We start from the raw sequence: 19,315 nt of genomic DNA, 5'->3' as shown, positions 1-19,315 counted from the left end.
AAGTCTTTTTTAAATTATTATTATTATTATTCATCTTAATTTTTTTGAGGCAGGGAAAGAATTTGATAGTAGCAAAGTAGAAATTATTATTTGTAATGGACAGTAGTGCTTAAGGAAATACTTAAAAGATTTTAACATTGGAAAGAACCTCAGCCAGCCAGCCCAACCTATATCTGAAAAAAAGAATTTACCCCATATCATGCCCTATAAGAGGTTCATCTAGTAGATCTCCAGTTAGTGAGAATCAAGTCTCTCCTCAAACTACCCATTTCACTTTTGGGTGGTTTTAATTGTTAACAAAGTTATTCCTATATCAAACCAAAATTTGAGTCTTCAGTCAAAAAGGTGTTTATGCTTTAAGTTTTTTGAGAATATAATCATTATGGTGTTTATTCTTGTATTTCCAGGGACTTAATACAGTGCTTTGCACATAATGTAATTTGTTAAGTATAATGAGAAAATAAGGGAGCTTAGTTTTTGGTCTAGATGTCAACTATATCATGGTAACTTTTGAACATTTGATGGATATGTGTACTAAGGGGAACCCTCTGTACTTTTTGGAAATCAGCTAATTAGAGTTAATCACAATTTACAGAATAGACGTGATCTTGAGAAATTAAGTGAAATTATAGAAACTGAATAATTTTATTGATGACTATCATTATAAAGGCAGACACACATTTCCATAAGATACTTTTAACATTCAAACCATGTGAAAAATTTTGACCCAGTAAATCTTTTAAAAGCAAAACTTTAGAATCCTACTTAAAGAAAAAATCATTTTCTTATGAAAATGTTAGTAAATATAGACATTCTGTGCCAAACATTTACCTGTTACATATCAAAAGAATATTTTGGTGTGTTATCTCAATTATGCAATAGAATGTCAAGATACATTAACAACAACTTAGCATTCTAACAAATAGAATAATTTTCATTTGTTATTTATGATTTCCAAATACCATGCTAAATTTAGAGCTGGAAAGGGACCTTAAAAGTCATCTAGATCTACTCTCATTTTATACATAAGGAAATTGAGACACAGAGATTAAATGACTTGTCAAGTCACACAGGCGATGGAGGGGGGAGGAGGATTTTGCTGAACTGCCACTGTTTATGAAAATGTCTTTTGAAAGGAAAAGGAAATTAGGAGATGATTATTTTAAATATTTACATCACCCCAGCCCCTTTAAAAGATTGTGGGAGGGGGGTTGTCAGTCCTCCCATTTCAATAATGTACAATTGTGTATAACCTGAATTAATCTGGGAATGGGTATCTTTTAAGCAAAGCTACACCTTTTAGAACAGTTAATTCCATGTACTAAGCAAAAATGTGACTTGAGAAGGAAATTAAAAATTCTAGCTTTCATTTCAGATGTATTAAGGCTTTTGTATATATGATTAATTTCCAGTTGTCACATGTGTAGTTCTAGGCACTTAGAAAAAGTATTAATTTCAAGCACTGGGTTACTCTTTCATGTTATAACTTCAAAAGTTTTAATGTTTGTGATTTAGAAAGGCCAAAAACTTACCAGGACTTAAGTAAAATATGTCTTTGGTTCTGGTATATACTATACCCTTCAAACTTGATAAGTTTTTTAGGTCTCCATATCTTGCACTAATATTTTATTTTGTTCTTTAGGATGTGACTAAAACAATGGATGTGACCACTCCAAAGGCTGCTAGAAGAGGAAGAAAGAGAAAGGTAATATTTACTCACAGGATCAAGTATTTAATTATACTGGGAGGGAACACTGGTTTAATTTCTGCTTTGGATTCATCTTCTAACTTCTTCAAATTTGATTTTGCAGGGGCCAGTTGTGTAGTTTCATATTATCCAGATTCTCCTGCTCAATTTTTTGGCTCTTTCTTTGCACCTCCAACTCAGTGGGCAGGGTAGGAAAAGGAGTGTAAAACTCAGCAGTTTTATCACTTGTTTTCAGTCCATTCAACAGCACTGTTTTAGGGTGTCCACTTAGAATGTAGAATGTTGTTTTATTTTAGACACTGCCTGAAATGACATTTTGGGATCATCTTTAAATTTCAGTTATCCAAGTTGTTTCTGCCTCCCTAGTACATGGATATTTGACAGCTGGCTGTATTTAAAGTAACTTGGAGGTATTTGAATGGCTTTTTATAATTTTAGAACTAATTATATCACATCTGTTTCTGTGAACCCTATAATGTATGTGAAGATTTTTATGATCCATATGGTTACAATCACCTTTCTCAAGATTTATGGCTTAAGATTAATCAAGCCATTTGTTGCATTCAGACTTCTATTTTAGTGTTTTCTAGTTTCATAGTTCTATGTTAGCTGTTTGAACTAAAGCAGCACTTGGTTCATGAGAAGAAATATCCTGTGAAACAAAAAAAAAGTAAATTTATGCATTTGTGAATTTTTTGATGTCTGATTTGTTAATGTGCTGAGAATAAAAGAAAAACCCAATGTGAATGATGGAATCAATTGATTAAATAAATATTCAAGTACTCACCTACATTCATTATATTTCAAGGGGAATCCAGTGGAATTTAAGACAATCCTCCTTGCTCTTGGGGAGTTTACACTGTAGCAGTGAAGTAACTGCCAGAATATTTCTGCAATAGCATTCAAAAAGTGCATGATTTTTGTTTTAATGGTTAACTAGTTGTTTCAATGCCAGGAGTGTGAATTTTTATTTTCAGTGATAGGTTATTCCAGTATCATCAGTGAAATTGGCTAGAAGGAAAGGAACAAGTAGATTAACCTAATTGGTTAATTTTGTATTTTGAATTTAATGAAGCTGCTTTTAGTCTAGTTTTATATTAGTAACAGCAGTATACATAGATTTAAATTATACATTCTGCACATTATGGCTCTGGCAAGCAGCTGTGGGAGCTGCAAAAATGTGTGACAACTTACCTGCAGGAGCTTATGATGTATATTCAGAAGTGTTGGCCAGATACCTGAATTTTTAAAAATATTTTTCAGTTAAATTTTTAAAAGCTTTTTAATAGGAATACTTATTTTGTTTAACAACAAATTCATACAGTCAGTGTGACACAGTTCATCAATACTGTAAGGTTGGAAAAGGTTTCCCCAGCTGTATGTTCCCTGTGCCAATGAAATCACATATCAAAAATACATAGTACAACATGGAGTATCATCATAAAGGCTGTGTAAGCATTTTAACCTTAAAATAGCATTATTTTATGGTGTAATAAATATCATTTTGAAGTATTTTTGTCAGGAGATCATAAGAAAGTTGTGGCTTAACAATCACGAGAGGGCTAGAAGTTGTTCTAAATTACCTAGGTAAAGTAGTCCTGGAAAAAACTCCTTAACAGAGATGCTTGATTTGAATTCTCAAACTTGATAGTGCCTTTGAAGATAACTTTTGGTGACAGGGCTTGCTCAACCATATTGCCTCTGAGCAAGTTTGTATACAAAGAACAGATTGCACTTCAAAAATGGAAATAAAGTTGTGGGGATAGGGTTAACCTGCATGGAAGAAGATTCATAACTAGATTTTCTGAGTAGTTATTTAAACCTACCTTCCTGAGAAGTGTGCTTTGTTTGTAGTGTTACCTGATGGTTTTTAAAGCATATTGAAAACAAATACCTGGCCCCCCCAAAGCAAGAGTTCTGTATTCTGGATTTAATGAAAAATTCTTTACTTCAAAATATGAACATAGTTATTACCACTCTTGCGTGGCATTTACAAAAAGTTTATGACAACTCTTGCTGTTATATCAATGGTATCCTAGGAATAGTTTTTTTTTTTTTTTTTGGAGGTGGGACTATGAGATGAAGGGGAGGAGTGGGAGGTTGCAAAGGTTAAGTGAAGCTACTGCACCAGCAACCTGATGGTTGATAGAGTTCTCTTCATTCCCCTGCCTCCAGTACTACAGTATTGGGACAAAAAGTTTTTTGAGCCATGATCTGTAGCAGTTTCATATGAAGAGTTTCAAATACAAAATGTTACTCTACTCAAGGCTGCCTAGTCTAACATTTCAGGAGGAACTGATGAATTAGCTTCTTGTATTGTTTGAGAAAATGGCAGGAATAGGCTGTATTCTTAGAACTTAATAACCTCAGTTTAGTTTTTTTATGGTTTGTAACATTTACCTCAAATCTGAATAAGCTTCAAGAGGTTTTCTTTAAAGGAACTGGGGATTTTTAAATTTTGTTTTTATTTATTGTGACTTGAAGGATCATTTCCAGGTATATATTGACATTAGTTTAACATTTTCTTGTTAAAAAAATTTTTTTTATTCAGTATTTTTTATTCCAATTACATGTAAAAACAATTTTCAACATTGGTTTAGTTTGACATTTCCATCTCACTATCACATCAGTGGAAGTATCACTTTGTTGACTGGACTGAAACGAAAGCAAGTGTCTAGTGAATTGATACCTCCTTTCCCTACTCTGTCTGCTGACTTTAAATTGGAGGCTCTTTTATTAGTCAGTGTCAAAGAAAATCCTAATAAGTTCTTATGAGGAAAAGGTTAGAAGCAGCGTTATTCTTTTGCCATAGATCCCTTTTCAGAATGTTTTTTTAACTTTATTTATATGCTAAAATTCAGGTGAGGTTAGTAAAAATTAAGATGTCATTTATTTTACAATCCAAGTTTATAAACCACATAAAATCCACTTATGGGTTAGGACTTAGACCTTTTATCTTAGGTATAATTAGGTGACAAATTACTTAACCAATAGATACTTCATTCTTTCCATATGTTAAATTCATTAGGTGTATTTTAGTGGCTTAAAAAACTTGTTTTTAGCTTTGAATATTTGATTGAATATTTCCTCATTTGTAAAGTTGGATGTGGCAAGTATAACCTTGATTGTGTATATCACAATTCTTCAAAAAACAATAAAAACAAATAGTGAAGATGTTTGTGTAATATTTTGCTCAAAGCAGGCCTAGTATACTAGCTCACAATAGGGTATGAAAGAATGTAAAAAAGTTCTATAGAAGCCAGTCGTATTTAAATAATTATACTCAGCATAAGGAGGGGCAGAAATATTTTATGTAAAATATGTATGTCTCATAGCATATGTGTGAATTAAACTTTTGACTACTTTTGGGGAATAAAATTCCAACCCTGCTAATCTTTTGTGATCCAGGCGGAAAAGCAAGTAGAAACTGAGGAAGTAGGAATAGTGACTGCCGCAACAACGGCAACATCAGTCTCTCCAAAAGTGAGTCCTAAAAGAGGAAGACCATCAGGTAGGTTTATTAGTAATTGACAGCCTTGTTTATCACGTTCACTACCTGAATCCAATTGATTTCATATATCATTTTTCCCTCCTTAAAATCATCTCATTACTGTTGTCTATGGTACAGCTTATAGTTGAAGCATTTAAAAGTGAAAAAATATCAATCTCATGTTAGTCAGATAATGAGGTGGCAAATGTAGGGGGACAGCAAAGTATAATTTGAAATGAGTTTTGCTCTACATCTGGGAATTGGTAAAACTAATAACTTTAAAGTGGTCTCTTGGAAATGTGTATAGTTGTATGCCAGATTTTTTTAAAAAGAATATTTCAATATACTTGGCTTCATTGTGAAGCTGTGATTCATTATTATCTTTGGATGTTGGGTAGTATTCAACTTTTACATTAAATGAAATGATCATTATGGTGTTGGAAAAAACAAACCACTCAAAAAGTGCTATGATGTCATTCTTGTTAATATGTAGTGTATGTATTAGATCCCTGCTATTTGAGATCATAAAAGAGGAAATAATGGTGAGAATAACTAGATAGCGAAATGAAGCGGAAGAAATAAAAATGGACTGACATGGGAAAGTTCAGAAATAGTTGGAAGTCAAGGACTCAAAGGATGTTTTACTATGTGATATTTATTAAAAACTAGGAACTTTATATTTTAATTCCTATTCCCACATTTAATTCACATCAAAGTAATATCTAGGTGTAATCTGTCTTTGGAAATTAAGTAAAAATACTATTTTGTATTCTCTAATGACTTTGGAGGTATTAAATGTATTATTAAAATTGTGTGTGTATATATACATACATACATACACACACAGAGAGATATACATGTAATAGATATTAAGATCGTTATCAATTCACTGTCCTTAAATAATGGGGTAGGTAGACATTGTCACTGAACCTTGATAGAATACATACATAATTGAAAGAAAAATATTGATCATAAATGTGAAGATCCAAAATGAATAGGAATGTACATCACTGCTAGGTTAGCAAAAGACTTAGCACGCACTTATAAAGGTCCTTGTTTTCTTTCTTTTTTCCAAGTAGGAAGATGATTTCCATTCTATCATATTTTTCTCCTCTTTTTTTTTTCAATTTTGATAGTATATAATAGCTACTTATGCTATTAGCATTGCTTTTATAAAACATTTATCTCCAGAAAGCATTGCATTTTTGTGCCTGTGAAAAAGTAATAGCCCTAACATAGAAGCAGCAAAGTACAAATTCTGATTTAAAAATTCTTCACTTTCATTAATCTTACCTTTTTGTATTTGTTAGTTGGGACAAATTGCAAGAGATATTGTAAGGAAATTATTCTTTTAGACTATCCACTGATAATACTCAATAATGAATAAAATTAACAACCAACTACAATACTGTACTTTTTCAGTTTTTCAGTGTAACTAAAAAAGGGAAAGCTTGTGATTATGAGCTAACCTAGTCTTTTTATGTGAATGTTAGCTACAGAAGTAAAAGTTCCAAAACCAAGAGGGAGACCCAAAATGGTGAAACCGCCTTGTCCTTCAGACAATGACAAGTGAGTTTTATTTTGAACATTATTGAAGCAGTATGTTTTTTTAAAAATGAATATGCTTTTATTTCTGAGTTTCTTCTGATTCTCATAACACAGTGATTATTACATTAATAATTGTACAGCTAACACTAAAGTCTTGTGCTTTGGGAAGAATAAAAATTGTTGAATGGAATTTTGTTAAGAATCTGTTGTGTTTTCAATCCATCATTATTATTCTGTTACTCCCTTAGACCTAGGTTGAAGTTATTAGTACTTTTAAAAAGTAACTTTCATATTTACTTCAAGTAGTACATTGGTTGGAATGCAGAAACATAGTATGCATAAAATGCAGAAAGCATGGTTTTATTTTTGTAGATTTTTTCTTTTCAGGGGGAAGGCAGGGCAATGGGGGTTAAGTGACTTGCCTAAGGTCATCACAGCTAGTGAGTGTCTCAAGTGTCTGAGCCCAGATTTGAACTCACCCTCCTGACTCTAGGGCTGGTGCTCTACTCGCTGCGCCACCTAGCTGCCCTTTGGTAGCTTTTTTTTTTTTTTAAAGAAAACCTAATAAGCAAGAAAAAATAGTTTATGATAATCTTAATTTTTTATATAAGTAAAATAAGAACTAGCTTTTTTAATACGACCTACTGTATAACAGACACTACGCTAAACACTTTACAAATGTCATCTTATTTGATCCCCACAAAAATCCTGGGAAGTAGGTGCTATCCCATATTATTGGTGATGCTTGCCCAGAGTTGCAAAACTGGTAAATATCTAAGGCTCAGTTTGGACTCTGGTCTTTATTTTATTTATTTATTAATTTATTTTTAACTCTGGTCTTTCTGACTACATATCCAGTGCTTTCTTCATATATTGTGTCACCTAGATGTTCATTTTCCTTTAATAGTTTTGAATATTTGGTGTAGCAAATTTGGTGTAGTATTTTAGAATAGTCCAAAAAGCAATGGTTGAAGTCTAACCATATAGTGTATGTTGTACAAAATTGCTTATCTCTAAGGATTGGTATTGGCAAATGGAGATCAAATTAAAATCAGGAATTTTGTTACTTCTTAAAGTGTGTAATTTTAATTTGAAGTATTTTGGTAGATTCATACATTTCAACAAAATAATTCAATAGGCTTTTTGATTGCTCAACTATAGAAAATAGGTGGAATGTTCTGAAAAACACCAATAGACAACAATTAGAATATTGTTTCACCTGTCCTTTGATCTTGAACACATTTTAGGATAGTGATTTAAGATCCCAGATAGTGATTTAATAGCCCATTTATTCATATTCTAGTTTAATATTCTAATTTGATATGTAAAACTTATTTTTTAAGGTCACAGCAGTTAGTCGTGTGTGTGTAAGTGAACTCTTCCTTACTTTGTTATTATGCACGTAAAAGGTTCTGCAGGATATAAGACCTACGAACCCTTTACCTATTCATAGGTCTTCTGTCTCACTAGAAAAAAATTTTAAATTCTCTTTAGGCAATCCTGACTAGTGGGAAATAGCTTAAATTCTAGAAAACGTCTGGCTTCAAGGTTTAAAGCTCTTGAATAATGTAAGAATCTCTTGTTAGTGTTACTACCCAAAGTAATCTGACTAATGTGGGAAGAATTTGATTATTTATAAACTACCCAAAGAAATCTGACTAATGTGTGAAGGTGTGAATATTTATAAACTAAGATCTACAAATAAGTAGAAAATTACTGTAATCATCAGATAATAGAAATAGGATTGGGAATCTGGTTATAGTTGTCCTTTGCTATTCAGATTTTGGTAATAATACCGTAATGCTACTGGATAATAATATAAGATATGGACTGTATACTGGAACCCAATTTAAAACATGGAGTCAGTTTCACCCAACAAATTTGGCTTGGTCTGGTTTGGTTGAGCAGAAAATTGTATTTATTACAATTATGTACAGAATCTACATCACGTTTGGGAAAAATTTTATTACAAATTTGCTGAACAATGTAGATCAGAATAGCTTGTCTGTAAACTTAAGAATTTGACATAGGAGAGAAGTTTGAATGACAACTTGATTTCTCTAGCTTTTGCGTGTTTTTTTTTGCAAACATTAATGCCATTTTATTATTAGTTTTGTAGTGTGTAACTTGTCAATGTAATGCTTGATCAAGATAACAGGACGTGTGAAAGTTTAACCAACATACTACATTCAGTTCACAAATTCATTTAGCACCTATAATTTGTATGACACTATTAGCATGTAATTTATTTGCCACCTGACTGGTGATAGCGTTTTACCTGTATGTCTGATGACGCTAAGAAACCTTATTTCTGTAATTATACTTTTCCCACACAATGCAGTTTACTTGCACTTAGGAAGAGAGGATTGTAAAGAATAATTCTTTTTGTTAGAGTGGTCTAGCCCATTCTGTAATCTAAAGTGATGTTTTATAAAACATCTAATTTATACTATTTACTATTAAAATCATTTGTCATTAAAAAGATGCTTAAAGTTAGGGAATCTTGATTATGATGTAGATTAACATGGATTTCACATCAGCTAATTTTATAATTATTAATACAGTGTTACCGAAGAGGATAAAAGTAAAAAAAAAGTTCAAGATGAAAAACAACCAAAAAAGCAGTTGAAAAAGGATGAAGAGGTCCAAAAGGAAGAAGATAAGCCAAGGAAAGAACCAGACAAAAAGGAAGGGAAGAAGGAAGTTGAGCCAAAAAGAAAAACTGCTACAGCAAAAGCAGGCTTTGCATCAACTTCTGATTCTGAAGAGGAGGGTGAAGATCAAGAAGGTGAAAAGGTAGGCTTATTTTTAAAAGTATTTGGCTCCATTGGATGTTTCTATTAAGTGTCTGAAAAGTCCGTGTTTTATTTAAAAACTTAAATTGCAATTTTCCTACATTTGAATTGTGTCAATTGTAGGACAAATTCTGAAAGATTTTTTTCTTTTTCTAAAATTTTTTTTTTTGTTTTTAAAATGCTGTTTGCTGATTGTTTCTAATTCCAGCCTATCAAAGGAAACTCACCAGAGATTTAATAAGAGGGATAATAGGATTTGGGGGGTGGGGAAGGAATTAATTGGGGTTTTAAGTGACTTGCCCAAGGTCAATCTGAGGACTCATTTGAACTCAGGGCCTCTTGACTCCAGAGTTGGTGCTCTACTCACTGCGCCACCTAGCTGCCCCAATAATAGAATTTTTAATGTTGAATCTACCTTAAGCTTAGGCCTTGTTGCTATGAGAATGAACAACCTCACTTTCCAAGAAACATGCTCTTAAATCAGGTTGTACACCAAAAAGACTTCTTAGCATCCAAAATCATGTTAATAATGTATATAAATATAACTTAAGGTTTTTAAGAGTCCCATAGAACATATGGATAGAACATAGCACTGGGAATCAGAAATAATAATTATATAGTACTTTATGGTTTACAAAGTGCTTATGTCAACTAGGAAGATCTAGGATCAAATCTTTTGATATTTAATGAATATCTAATAATATTTAATACAAATATCGGTTGAGGACTGACAATCATAAAAAGCCCCTGACTGAATTTCTTTAACTATTTACCACCCACAATAAATTGAAACCAACTAAGGAAAGGCTGAAGAGATGCAGAAACAATAGTATTAAAAGGGACCTTGACTATTTGGCAGAGGGGGCCAATCCAGATTTTTGTTTGAGGAACTTCAATGGTGAGGGAACTCATTAAGAATAATATGAGAGACTTCAGTCAAATGCTGTATTTGACAGCTCTACCAGTCAAATAACATCTACCAATCAAATCTGCCGCTTCCTTACCTGGAACAAGAATAATAGCTTACCTTTCTATAGCTCTTTAACTCTTAAGTTTCCTTTGGTTGAATGGAAAAATATTAAGTACTGTGCCAATAGCATTCACATTCTAATTGGGGGAGAAAAGAGTCTAGCTATATAAAGATGCCCTGTGAGGGAAAGAGGAAATCCGGGTGGGCTTTTAAGGTCTGGGTGGTCGGATAATCAGTGGGACAGGTTGTGGAATGTCTGAATTGGATTTCTAATAATGGCAAATTATTTGTTTTTAGCTCCATTTTATAGATGAAGAAAATGAGACACAGAGAAGTTATGTCTTTTGATTAGGATTTATTTTCCTTTTAGAAGTCTAAAGCATGATTCGAAGTCTAGCACTCTATTCACTAATATCAAGCTCACTGGCCTAGTTTGCAAACTTACTGTTTCACTTTTATTTTTTAAACTAGGATATTTATTTGTCTTTGAAAGTTAAGGAAATATAGTGGCCAGTTCTTTCTGTACCTGAATTCATTTGAGGCAAATGACTTCAAGTCCTCAAGCAGCGAGGTGTTCTATCTTCCATATTTTTCATGACGTAATAGCTATTTTTTATACTTTCCTCAGTAGTATTTTTTTTTGGTGGGGGGGTGATTACAGAAGCAGAATTATACAGTTTATGCCTTTTTCAAAACCACTACTATTAAAAATACTTGAATAATTTATTTTACAAATGATATGAACAATTTTTAAGTTAATGCAAAGACTTTTATTGTCATTTTTGCTAATGCTTTAACATTTTTGAGGTAATATTTGCAATATGGATAGTATATGCTGCAACCTTAATTTTTGTCAATAACACGGACTAACAGATTTAACTTACATTGTGAATTATGAAATATATACATCATTTGGGGTGAATTTTTGTATATTATTATACATATCAAGAATCTCAATGCCTGGCATATCTTAGAGGGACCTGTGAAAAGAGCACAGAGGCTATATTTACATGTATCTGTATCTATATATCTTACCTAAGATTATTGCTTGGCTATTAGTTTGGTGACTGAGATAGTGAAGACAGATAACTGGTAGTTAACTAGTAAAGTCTTCCATTTTAATTTTCAAAATGAAACAGAAGAGAAAAGGAGGAAGGAATTTTCAGGCTGCTCATAGAAGGAATATAATAAAAGGTCAGCATGAAAAAGAAGCAGCAGACAGAAAACGCAAGCAAGAGGAGCAAATGGAAGCTGAACCGTAAGTTGTTGTTTTAATAGCCTTGTGTCTAGAGATGAATAAACAAGGGTAGTCATGGAAGCTCTTGCAAGTATGGCTTTTTCCCTTTGTGTCATATATACAGCTCTCATACTGTTCTTTGTTTATCTTTTTCATTGTCTTTCTAGATCTCAGTTATATGTTCAAAATGTCCATTTTTGCATAAGTTCACAGCTAGTGGGATTCTAATCAAGACAGTAGTAACTGAAATCCTACTCAAATTTAACTTTCACTATAAAAATCATGTCCTGCTATTAATGGAAGTAGAAAAGACATTTGGCAATTGATGTATAAAACAATTATATCTTTGAAAGTACTTACTTTGAAAGTATTTAAACCTGTCCCTCTACTAATATTTACTTAAGCCCTGTTGACATAGCTTTTCCTCAAAGTTTTTTCTACTTTTTCTCACTGTCATTAAAGTTTTTTAAATGTTCTTTAAATACGTCTTAATTTTTGTGTTTTTTTTTTATCATTATTAAACAACTTTTTTCTTTCTGTAAAGCATTTCAGATGGGGAGGAAATAATGCATTATGCGAAATAAAGTTTATTGTATTGTATTCCCAGCCAAACAGCTTGTAATCTACAATAAAAAAAAACTGGGGGCTCAAACCATTAATCCAGTTTCTACAAAGAGAATGCAAGTGGAGCACAGGAGATGAAGATCTCAGATGACTGAATTTATTCCCCCGATGGAAGAATTTTGTTCCAGATTGCTAAATTAAAAAAAGAGTTGAGGACTTGACCTAATGGGCATTACCATTTTGTTGAATTAAAACTGTCACAATTTTTCTTAGGGTACACAACACTACACGTTAAGGAGAACCTAGGTATTGAAACTGCCATAATTGGCTTTAGTACCCCTTGAATGTTTAGTACCCCTTTTGTGTTGAAATCTTTTAGTGTGTTAGCAGTTGTGCTTTTTTTTTTATCCTGAGATAAAAGTCATAGATTTGTATAATGATAATGTTCAAGTACATTTTAAAATAAAGATTATTTTTAAAAGCTGTTTTTATATATCGCTTTGTTCTTGTGTATTTCAATTGGCTTATAACATGGACAGAATTTCAAGGTACTGAATTTCAAGGATTTTTAGTGAAACATGCAAAAGCTGCTAATGGCCTAAATAGCTGATTTCTCTGATAAGCACAATTGTTAAATCAAATTACTGGGATTTTTTATTCCCCTTCATCTAAATAATATTTAACATGGACGCCATTTACTTGTTCTACACAACTTTAAATCTCCCATACCCCTTATCTGATTATTATTGGAGTTGAACACTCAATTATTTTCAAGAATGCATTAATGTAAATACATTACAAATACAGATTTTCGGTGAAAAGTTTGAAGTTTGCTTTTAAGAGATCATGTTGAACCTAAAATTGGAACAAATATTAACACTTTAAAAACCAAGGTTGCAAGTGTTGCAAGGTTGTAAAATATTTCTGTTAACATTTGATAGGCAGAATAAAGATGAAAGCAAGAAGCCAGAAGTTAAGAAAGTGGAGAAGAAACGAGGTTAGTAAATGAAACCTCAAAATAATGCTTATTATTAATTATCTTAATACTTAATAGGTTAATAAGACAGTTATTTGATGTGTCACCTGTACACTTTGAAAAACTTTATTCTGCTTTGCAGAATTAATATTTTTGTGTAACTGAAACATAAGATTCACTTATGGAATTGGGTGAATCTTAAATTTCTTTGGCTCTTATTGTGCTGGACACAATCATATTAATGACTTGTGAGGGACTGGTGATAAGGATGGAAAAGAGGTTCTCATCAGCAAAAGTTAACACTATAGAAATAAGAACTAAATCCTTTGTGGAAGTAGACACTGCTCATTTTGTGTGTGATTGGTAAACAGGTTTGTCATTTATAAGAAAGAGTAGTTAATTTGTAGAGATTTCAGAAGATTAGAGAATTCTATTCTTAGAGAATAACTAAATCCTAACTTTAAAATTATGAAATATTTTGATGAAAGCTCAGATGTTGATTCACTTTATTTTCTAAATATTTAATAGAAACCTCAATGGACTCTCGACTTCAAAGGATACACGCAGAAATTAAAAACTCCCTCAAAATTGATAATCTTGTAAGTTTATTATGGTGATTATAAAATATAGGAAGCAGATACTTTGTTGTAACTTGAAGGGTTTTAGATAAGTGTGGTATTTAAATATCATACATAAATACTTAAATATTGTTTGAAGGCTACCTTGAAACAATTTAGTCAAATCACAGACTTAAAGCTTTAACTGAAATTTTACGTGTTCAGGGGAAAACTCAAAATGCTAAAACTTTTCTTTTGTTAAAAAGGATGTAAACAGATGTATTGAGGCCCTTGATGAGCTTGCATCTCTTCAGGTCACCATGCAGCAAGCACAGAAACACACAGAGATGATTACAACGTTAAAGAAAGTAAGCAGTTTGCCTTTTTTCTCTCGGGTTTGGCTCTAATCATTATATTTTGAATGTTATAGATAGATAAATGTGATTACTAACATTTCTTTGTCCTTTCCAGATAAGGCGCTTTAAAGTTAGTCAGGTTATTATGGAAAAGTCTACAATGCTATACAACAAGTTTAAGAACATGTTTTTAGTTGGTGAAGGAGATTCTGTTATTACACAAGTGCTGAATAAATCACTTGCTGAACAAAGACAACATGAGGAGGCCAATAAAACGAAAGAACAGGGAAAGAAAGGTCCAAATAAAAAGCTAGAAAAGGAACAAACAGGTATGTAGTGATTCCTTATAATCTGTGGTCCAGCCATTTTTACGTTTACTTGAAATTATTAAGTTACTTGTAAAGCTAGACAATACAATACCAGTAGTGGTTGTTGGATGAGCTTTCTAATTTCTGCTAGAATCACTTATTCTTCATCCAAAGGTGAGTTTCCCCAGTAACTATTTGTAACCATCTGATAGTAGAAAAGGGGTGTTTAAGGATCAAAATGAGATCCTTTCTCTAACCCCTCACTGTCTCCATCCTATATAAATATCAGAACAGATTTCAAAAGAGTTTCAAGAGTTGTAATCTACTCAGGTTATTTAAAAATAACTTATTATTGATTAAACATATTTTTAAATAATGTAACTTTTATTTCTAAAGGTTCAAAAACTTTGAATGGCGGATCAGATGCTCAAGACAATAACCAGCCACAACACAATGGAGAAAGCAATGAGGAAAGTAAAGATAGGCATGAAGCCACCACAAAGAAAAAGTGAGGATATTTATTGGCTTTTAGTTATATATGTTTTATCCCCAAACTTGTGTTGTACATTCATGTTCCTTCCTGATCTTTTTCTTTGTTCTGGTTCTTTCTTTGTTCTCTAAATGGGATATTGTTATGTTAAACTTTTTGAATTCCAAATTCAACTGCCCACTGCTGAAGGGACCAAATGAATCCAGTCTTCCACATTCTATGTCCATGTCTTAAGATCCTTTGTCTAAGCTGAGCATATAGAAATAGAAATGGACAATTCCTCTGCTGCTTTCCCATGGCAACGTGGTCACAGCTTGAATGCCACCCACTCTGCTGTCAGATTTTTTTTGTTTTTGTGAAAAATTATCTTGTTCATTCACTAGAGCAAAGCTACTTCAACTTTTTTAAAGATCTAAAATGTTCGTGTGTTACGATTCTTTATTAGAGTATGCACTGATCTTGCTTTCCCCCCTACTTTTAGAACATCCAGCGAAGAGAGGGAGCCTGAAAAAATTCCAAAGGACTCAACAGTAGAAAACTAATTTTGAAGACAGGATTGTCACAATTTTTTCATTTAAAAATTTGACTGCTGAAAGTTTTAAATAATTTTTATAAGCATAGGTTTTGATGTTTAAGAACTTGTTTTAAGGGGATACATTCCCTCTATATATCTTCATTTTAAAAGTAAACATTCTTGCTGATTGTATTTGTGCAGTATTAACCGCTATACGCAGTAAATGTATCTTTGGGGGAGATTCATTTAGGAAATGTTAAACTGCTTTTATTTTTTAAGAGTTATAGTTGTAGTATATTTTTTGATTACTGTATGTTAATGTGTAGTTAATGGTGGTCAAGAAGTTACTTTTTTAAACTGCCACCTGTTCCCTTCCCATGTTCCTAAATACCTTGGTATTTTTTTGTGCATAGTTTTTACAAATCTTGTATTTACTGGATTGTCTTTTCACTGTTTGTGGTTTTTGTAGAAGTTGAGCATTTTTATAGTAGCTAAAATGTTACTTCTGTATAAGAATACTCACCCTTTTATAGAAATTAGTATTAATCTTGCAAACTCCATTTGCCAGGTTTTCCTGCTTTGAAACAATCCAAGTTCTGATGCCATTTTTTTTTAAGCAGTTGGGTAACCCAGATGGCAATTTGGGAAGTAGTAACTTTCTTTTTTAACAGGCAAAAATCACGTGTATGTTTTCTTTCTTTTTTTGTAGTAGTTGGCTTTACAAATGAAGCTGGATAAATAGGGTTACTAATTACTCTTTAAGAAAGTGGCGGTCTAGAAAGTTAATGGTGGTTCCTGGGAACAGTCAAATCTATGGAATTCTTGTCAGCAAATTAACCTTACCATTAGGTGGAAAGACTGGAGGCACTTAAGACGGGAGTACTACCTTTATGGAACAAAAAGGTGCTCTGATTCGAGGGGAATGTTGAAGAGAAAAATTGACTATATAAACTCAGTTAACATGTAAATATGCCCCCACAATAGAGAATATAATGGCACTTCATGTTGTACAAGTGTGAATGAGGAGAAACTACTGGTTAAGTATGAGCATATAGTTCACTACTTAAGCAACAGCAATACTTACGGATACAATGTCTTAGGTTGTACACTTTCGACTATGTACGTATATTTCAGGATCTCTCGATTACTTTAGAAAAAAGCATGTCAACTTTCTTTGTAGACATTTCCATAATTTGGAGCTTGAATAAAATGGTTAACTTGATTTAGAAGAGGCAAAAGAAGAGTATCACCTATTATATTGCTTTGTTGGAATACTGCTATGTATGCCAGTAATATTAGCAGTTTGTTCCTAATTTAATTTTTTAAAAATCAGATTTACTGTAGTTAATCCAAAGTGTCAATGTAAACTTAACCAATTTTGATTAAAGGATTTTGTCAATCTGAACAACGTTGTTTGATCAAGACTACTTTTTCTGATGAGGAATCTCACAGAGGAATCTCACAGGTTACAGAAATTGTGTAGTAAGGAGGCCCTAAGTGGGTGCAACAAAGTATCCTAGATCACTGATGATTTCAAACTTTTGGAAAGCTATTTCTGAATTTCCTACTTAAACTACTACATTGTATATTTTTAGACTTTTCTTTTGTATCTTAACATACTTAAGATGCAACATATTTATAAAACCCCTTAGAGTTATTAACTTTCAGCTACCCTTTTTATAGGCCAAAGTAGCTTTTATAGGCCAAAGTTATGTAACAAAAAATATCAAAAACAAGTGGTAACTTGGTAGAAACATTTATAAATCAAACTTTTCCTTTACAATAAAATCATATGAAGGTACTTTTTGGTACTTTTCAGGGTATTGTTTGGATGGTAAGTAAAAAATAACCCAGGCTTGGTATACAGTACAAGGGAGTAATTAAGTAGAATTGTAAATAATAAAAATAAAAAAATTGTAAAATTAGGGGAAGACATGATGAAATTAACTTAAGTTCACCAACTTTTTACCTTTTTACACAATCGATGAGCAGAGTTGTAACTCTGAATACAGTTGCTTCCAAACATCCAGATAAGAGAAAGATACAGCACAGCCCTTTTGAACTTCATGAGCTCCTTTAGCAATTTGGCCTATGGATTAAAATGCATAAAACACAACTGTATTAAAAATTTAAATTAAAATAAAAATTAAAAAGTTAAATATTCCTGCTTCAAGGAATACATACAAAAAATATCTTTCACAACATGACTGAACTGCTGGGGGGAGGGGGAGGGGGAGGGGGTGTGGCATCAGGCCATCAGGAAAGGGAGAATTGGGAGAACCCTTGCACACAAAGCCAACAGCAATTCACTTGTAACAGGGACCTAAAGTAAACTTCAACTACCTGTTACCTTCAACATTGATAGGTTAGAATTACTTAAAATTTTCTACATCCAATTACTCAAAGCTCTTTCTTAAACCACACTGATTGACAATCACCTCTAAAAATCTCAAAAAAGTTCTGCCTGTCAATAAAACAAATGTTGAACAAAAAAAAGTGACTGTCAATCAATGCAATCTACATCATCAATATAATTGAACTTTTTCTGCAACTATTTCTGATCCCTCCCCTTCTTCCCCCGCCACCATCTCTTTCACATAATTGAGACATATTTACCTTTGAACCTCTTGAGGTTCCAGAAGTAATGTTAAGTGGGTGTAATTTTTATTACTTGCAACTTGAAAGGAATGACTATATTACAATATATTACAATACAGGTTGCTTGGGGTTAGCTCAAAGAAAGAAAAGAAATGTAACTGAAGTAATAATACTACTGTGAATTTAATATATCATAAAAGTTAAAAGGGTTATTATCACAAGAGGCTTTTGCCTAAAATGCTCCTGGCATTCAGAAAATGACATTTCTGTTAAACATTCAACAAAGCTAGTTTGTAGTGTCCTTGCGTTGTCTTCAGTTAAAAGTTCCAGGGTCAACATAAGGATAAGCAAGGAACTCTCCCAGTTTGTTGCCTTCAGAATCATAATGGAGCATTCGGAAACAGACATCACAGAAGAAACAGGGGTCCTCTGGTGCAAAGCAGTCATTGTTGGTTACCCATCTGTAGTTTAAAGAAAAACATTACCATTATTTCATACGGGAATGTAGAATGGCCCTACCACACCCTATAAAATGCTTTGTTCCCCCACTGGTCTGATGAGGCACCCTCCTGGCATGGTGGACATAAAGAAGTGAACTTGGAGTCAGTAACACCTGAGTTCAAGTTCTGCTTTCCTCACCTACAAATACGAAAAATGGGAACCCTCCTTCCAGGATACTTCCAGGATTGTGAACCAAAAAGCAAGACTATTAAAACAACTGCTATTGTTACTATGGGAAACAATTTCAGCCTATACACATTTTATTGCAAACTTAATACATCCTGAAGAGAAAAAATATCAGCTAATATGGGATCTAACCAACGTTTTAGTGGTAATTTTGGGCTGTAGCAATAAGCACATTGTAAAACAAGTATACACATTTAGTTGATGCACATGGTTAAGTACTAAACGCATTCACAGATTAAAAACCTTTAAAAAATAATGAACAGTTGGGTAATCTCTAATTTTAACAGCTTCATTCATCATAAAAACAAGCTAAAAACATTCTAAACAATTCTCTAACAATTCTATAGAGAATGGGTTCAAAATCCCTTATTGATAAGATAAACTGAAGTACTGGTGAAAAAATGAAAGGGGTGAGTGAGAAAAATGCACTGGGAGAAGTGGGAAGGGAGAATGGGGAGAATTTTCTCACATAAAAGGCATTCAAGGCTTTTACAGTGGAGGGGAAAATGGATACGAC

At 32.7% G+C, this 19,315-nt stretch overlaps 2 protein-coding genes and 1 long non-coding RNA gene across 5 annotated transcripts in view; 1 reads left to right on the top strand and 2 right to left on the bottom strand.

The window, feature by feature from the left end:
* The window catches only part of PSIP1 (PC4 and SFRS1 interacting protein 1), a 31,382-nt gene extending 14,464 nt beyond the window's left edge, over positions 1-16,918 (top strand). The window contains exons 6-16 of one of the 3 annotated variants that reach the window (XM_036738463.1): positions 1,643-1,705; positions 5,117-5,219; positions 6,692-6,767; positions 9,311-9,542; positions 11,651-11,769; positions 13,254-13,309; positions 13,817-13,887; positions 14,112-14,213; positions 14,317-14,530; positions 14,906-15,017; positions 15,481-16,918. In XM_036738463.1, coding sequence (XP_036594358.1) covers positions 1,643-1,705; positions 5,117-5,219; positions 6,692-6,767; positions 9,311-9,542; positions 11,651-11,769; positions 13,254-13,309; positions 13,817-13,887; positions 14,112-14,213; positions 14,317-14,530; positions 14,906-15,017; positions 15,481-15,541 — 1,209 coding nt within the window. In that variant the 3' untranslated portion in view covers positions 15,542-16,918. Of the gene's footprint in view, positions 1-1,642; positions 1,706-5,116; positions 5,220-6,691; positions 6,768-9,310; positions 9,543-11,650; positions 11,770-12,355; positions 12,849-13,253; positions 13,310-13,816; positions 13,888-14,111; positions 14,214-14,316; positions 14,531-14,905; positions 15,018-15,480 lie in introns of those variants that run through there. The other 2 variants (XM_036738464.1, XM_036738465.1) reach the window with 2 other exon arrangements.
* LOC118831241 lies at positions 657-17,702 on the bottom strand. The gene is made up of 4 exons (XR_005009128.1): positions 17,483-17,702; positions 2,903-2,946; positions 2,496-2,719; positions 657-2,360 (listed from the first exon to the last, which is right to left on the bottom strand). It is a non-coding gene; the product is annotated as an uncharacterized LOC118831241 (long non-coding RNA).
* A 453-nt stretch (positions 17,703-18,155) lies between these two features.
* Positions 18,156-19,315, bottom strand: part of SNAPC3 (small nuclear RNA activating complex polypeptide 3) — a 38,417-nt gene continuing 37,257 nt past the window's right edge. Inside the window, exon 9 of the mRNA XM_036738467.1 lies at positions 18,156-18,572. Coding sequence (XP_036594362.1) covers positions 18,425-18,572 — 148 coding nt within the window. The 3' untranslated portion in view covers positions 18,156-18,424. The remainder of the gene's footprint in view (positions 18,573-19,315) is intronic.

This window comes from Trichosurus vulpecula, chromosome 9 (genome assembly GCF_011100635.1).
Source record: "Trichosurus vulpecula isolate mTriVul1 chromosome 9, mTriVul1.pri, whole genome shotgun sequence".
In the NCBI taxonomy this organism is placed as follows: domain Eukaryota; kingdom Metazoa; phylum Chordata; class Mammalia; order Diprotodontia; family Phalangeridae; genus Trichosurus; species Trichosurus vulpecula.
This window is presented reverse-complemented; position numbering and strand designations above follow the sequence as displayed.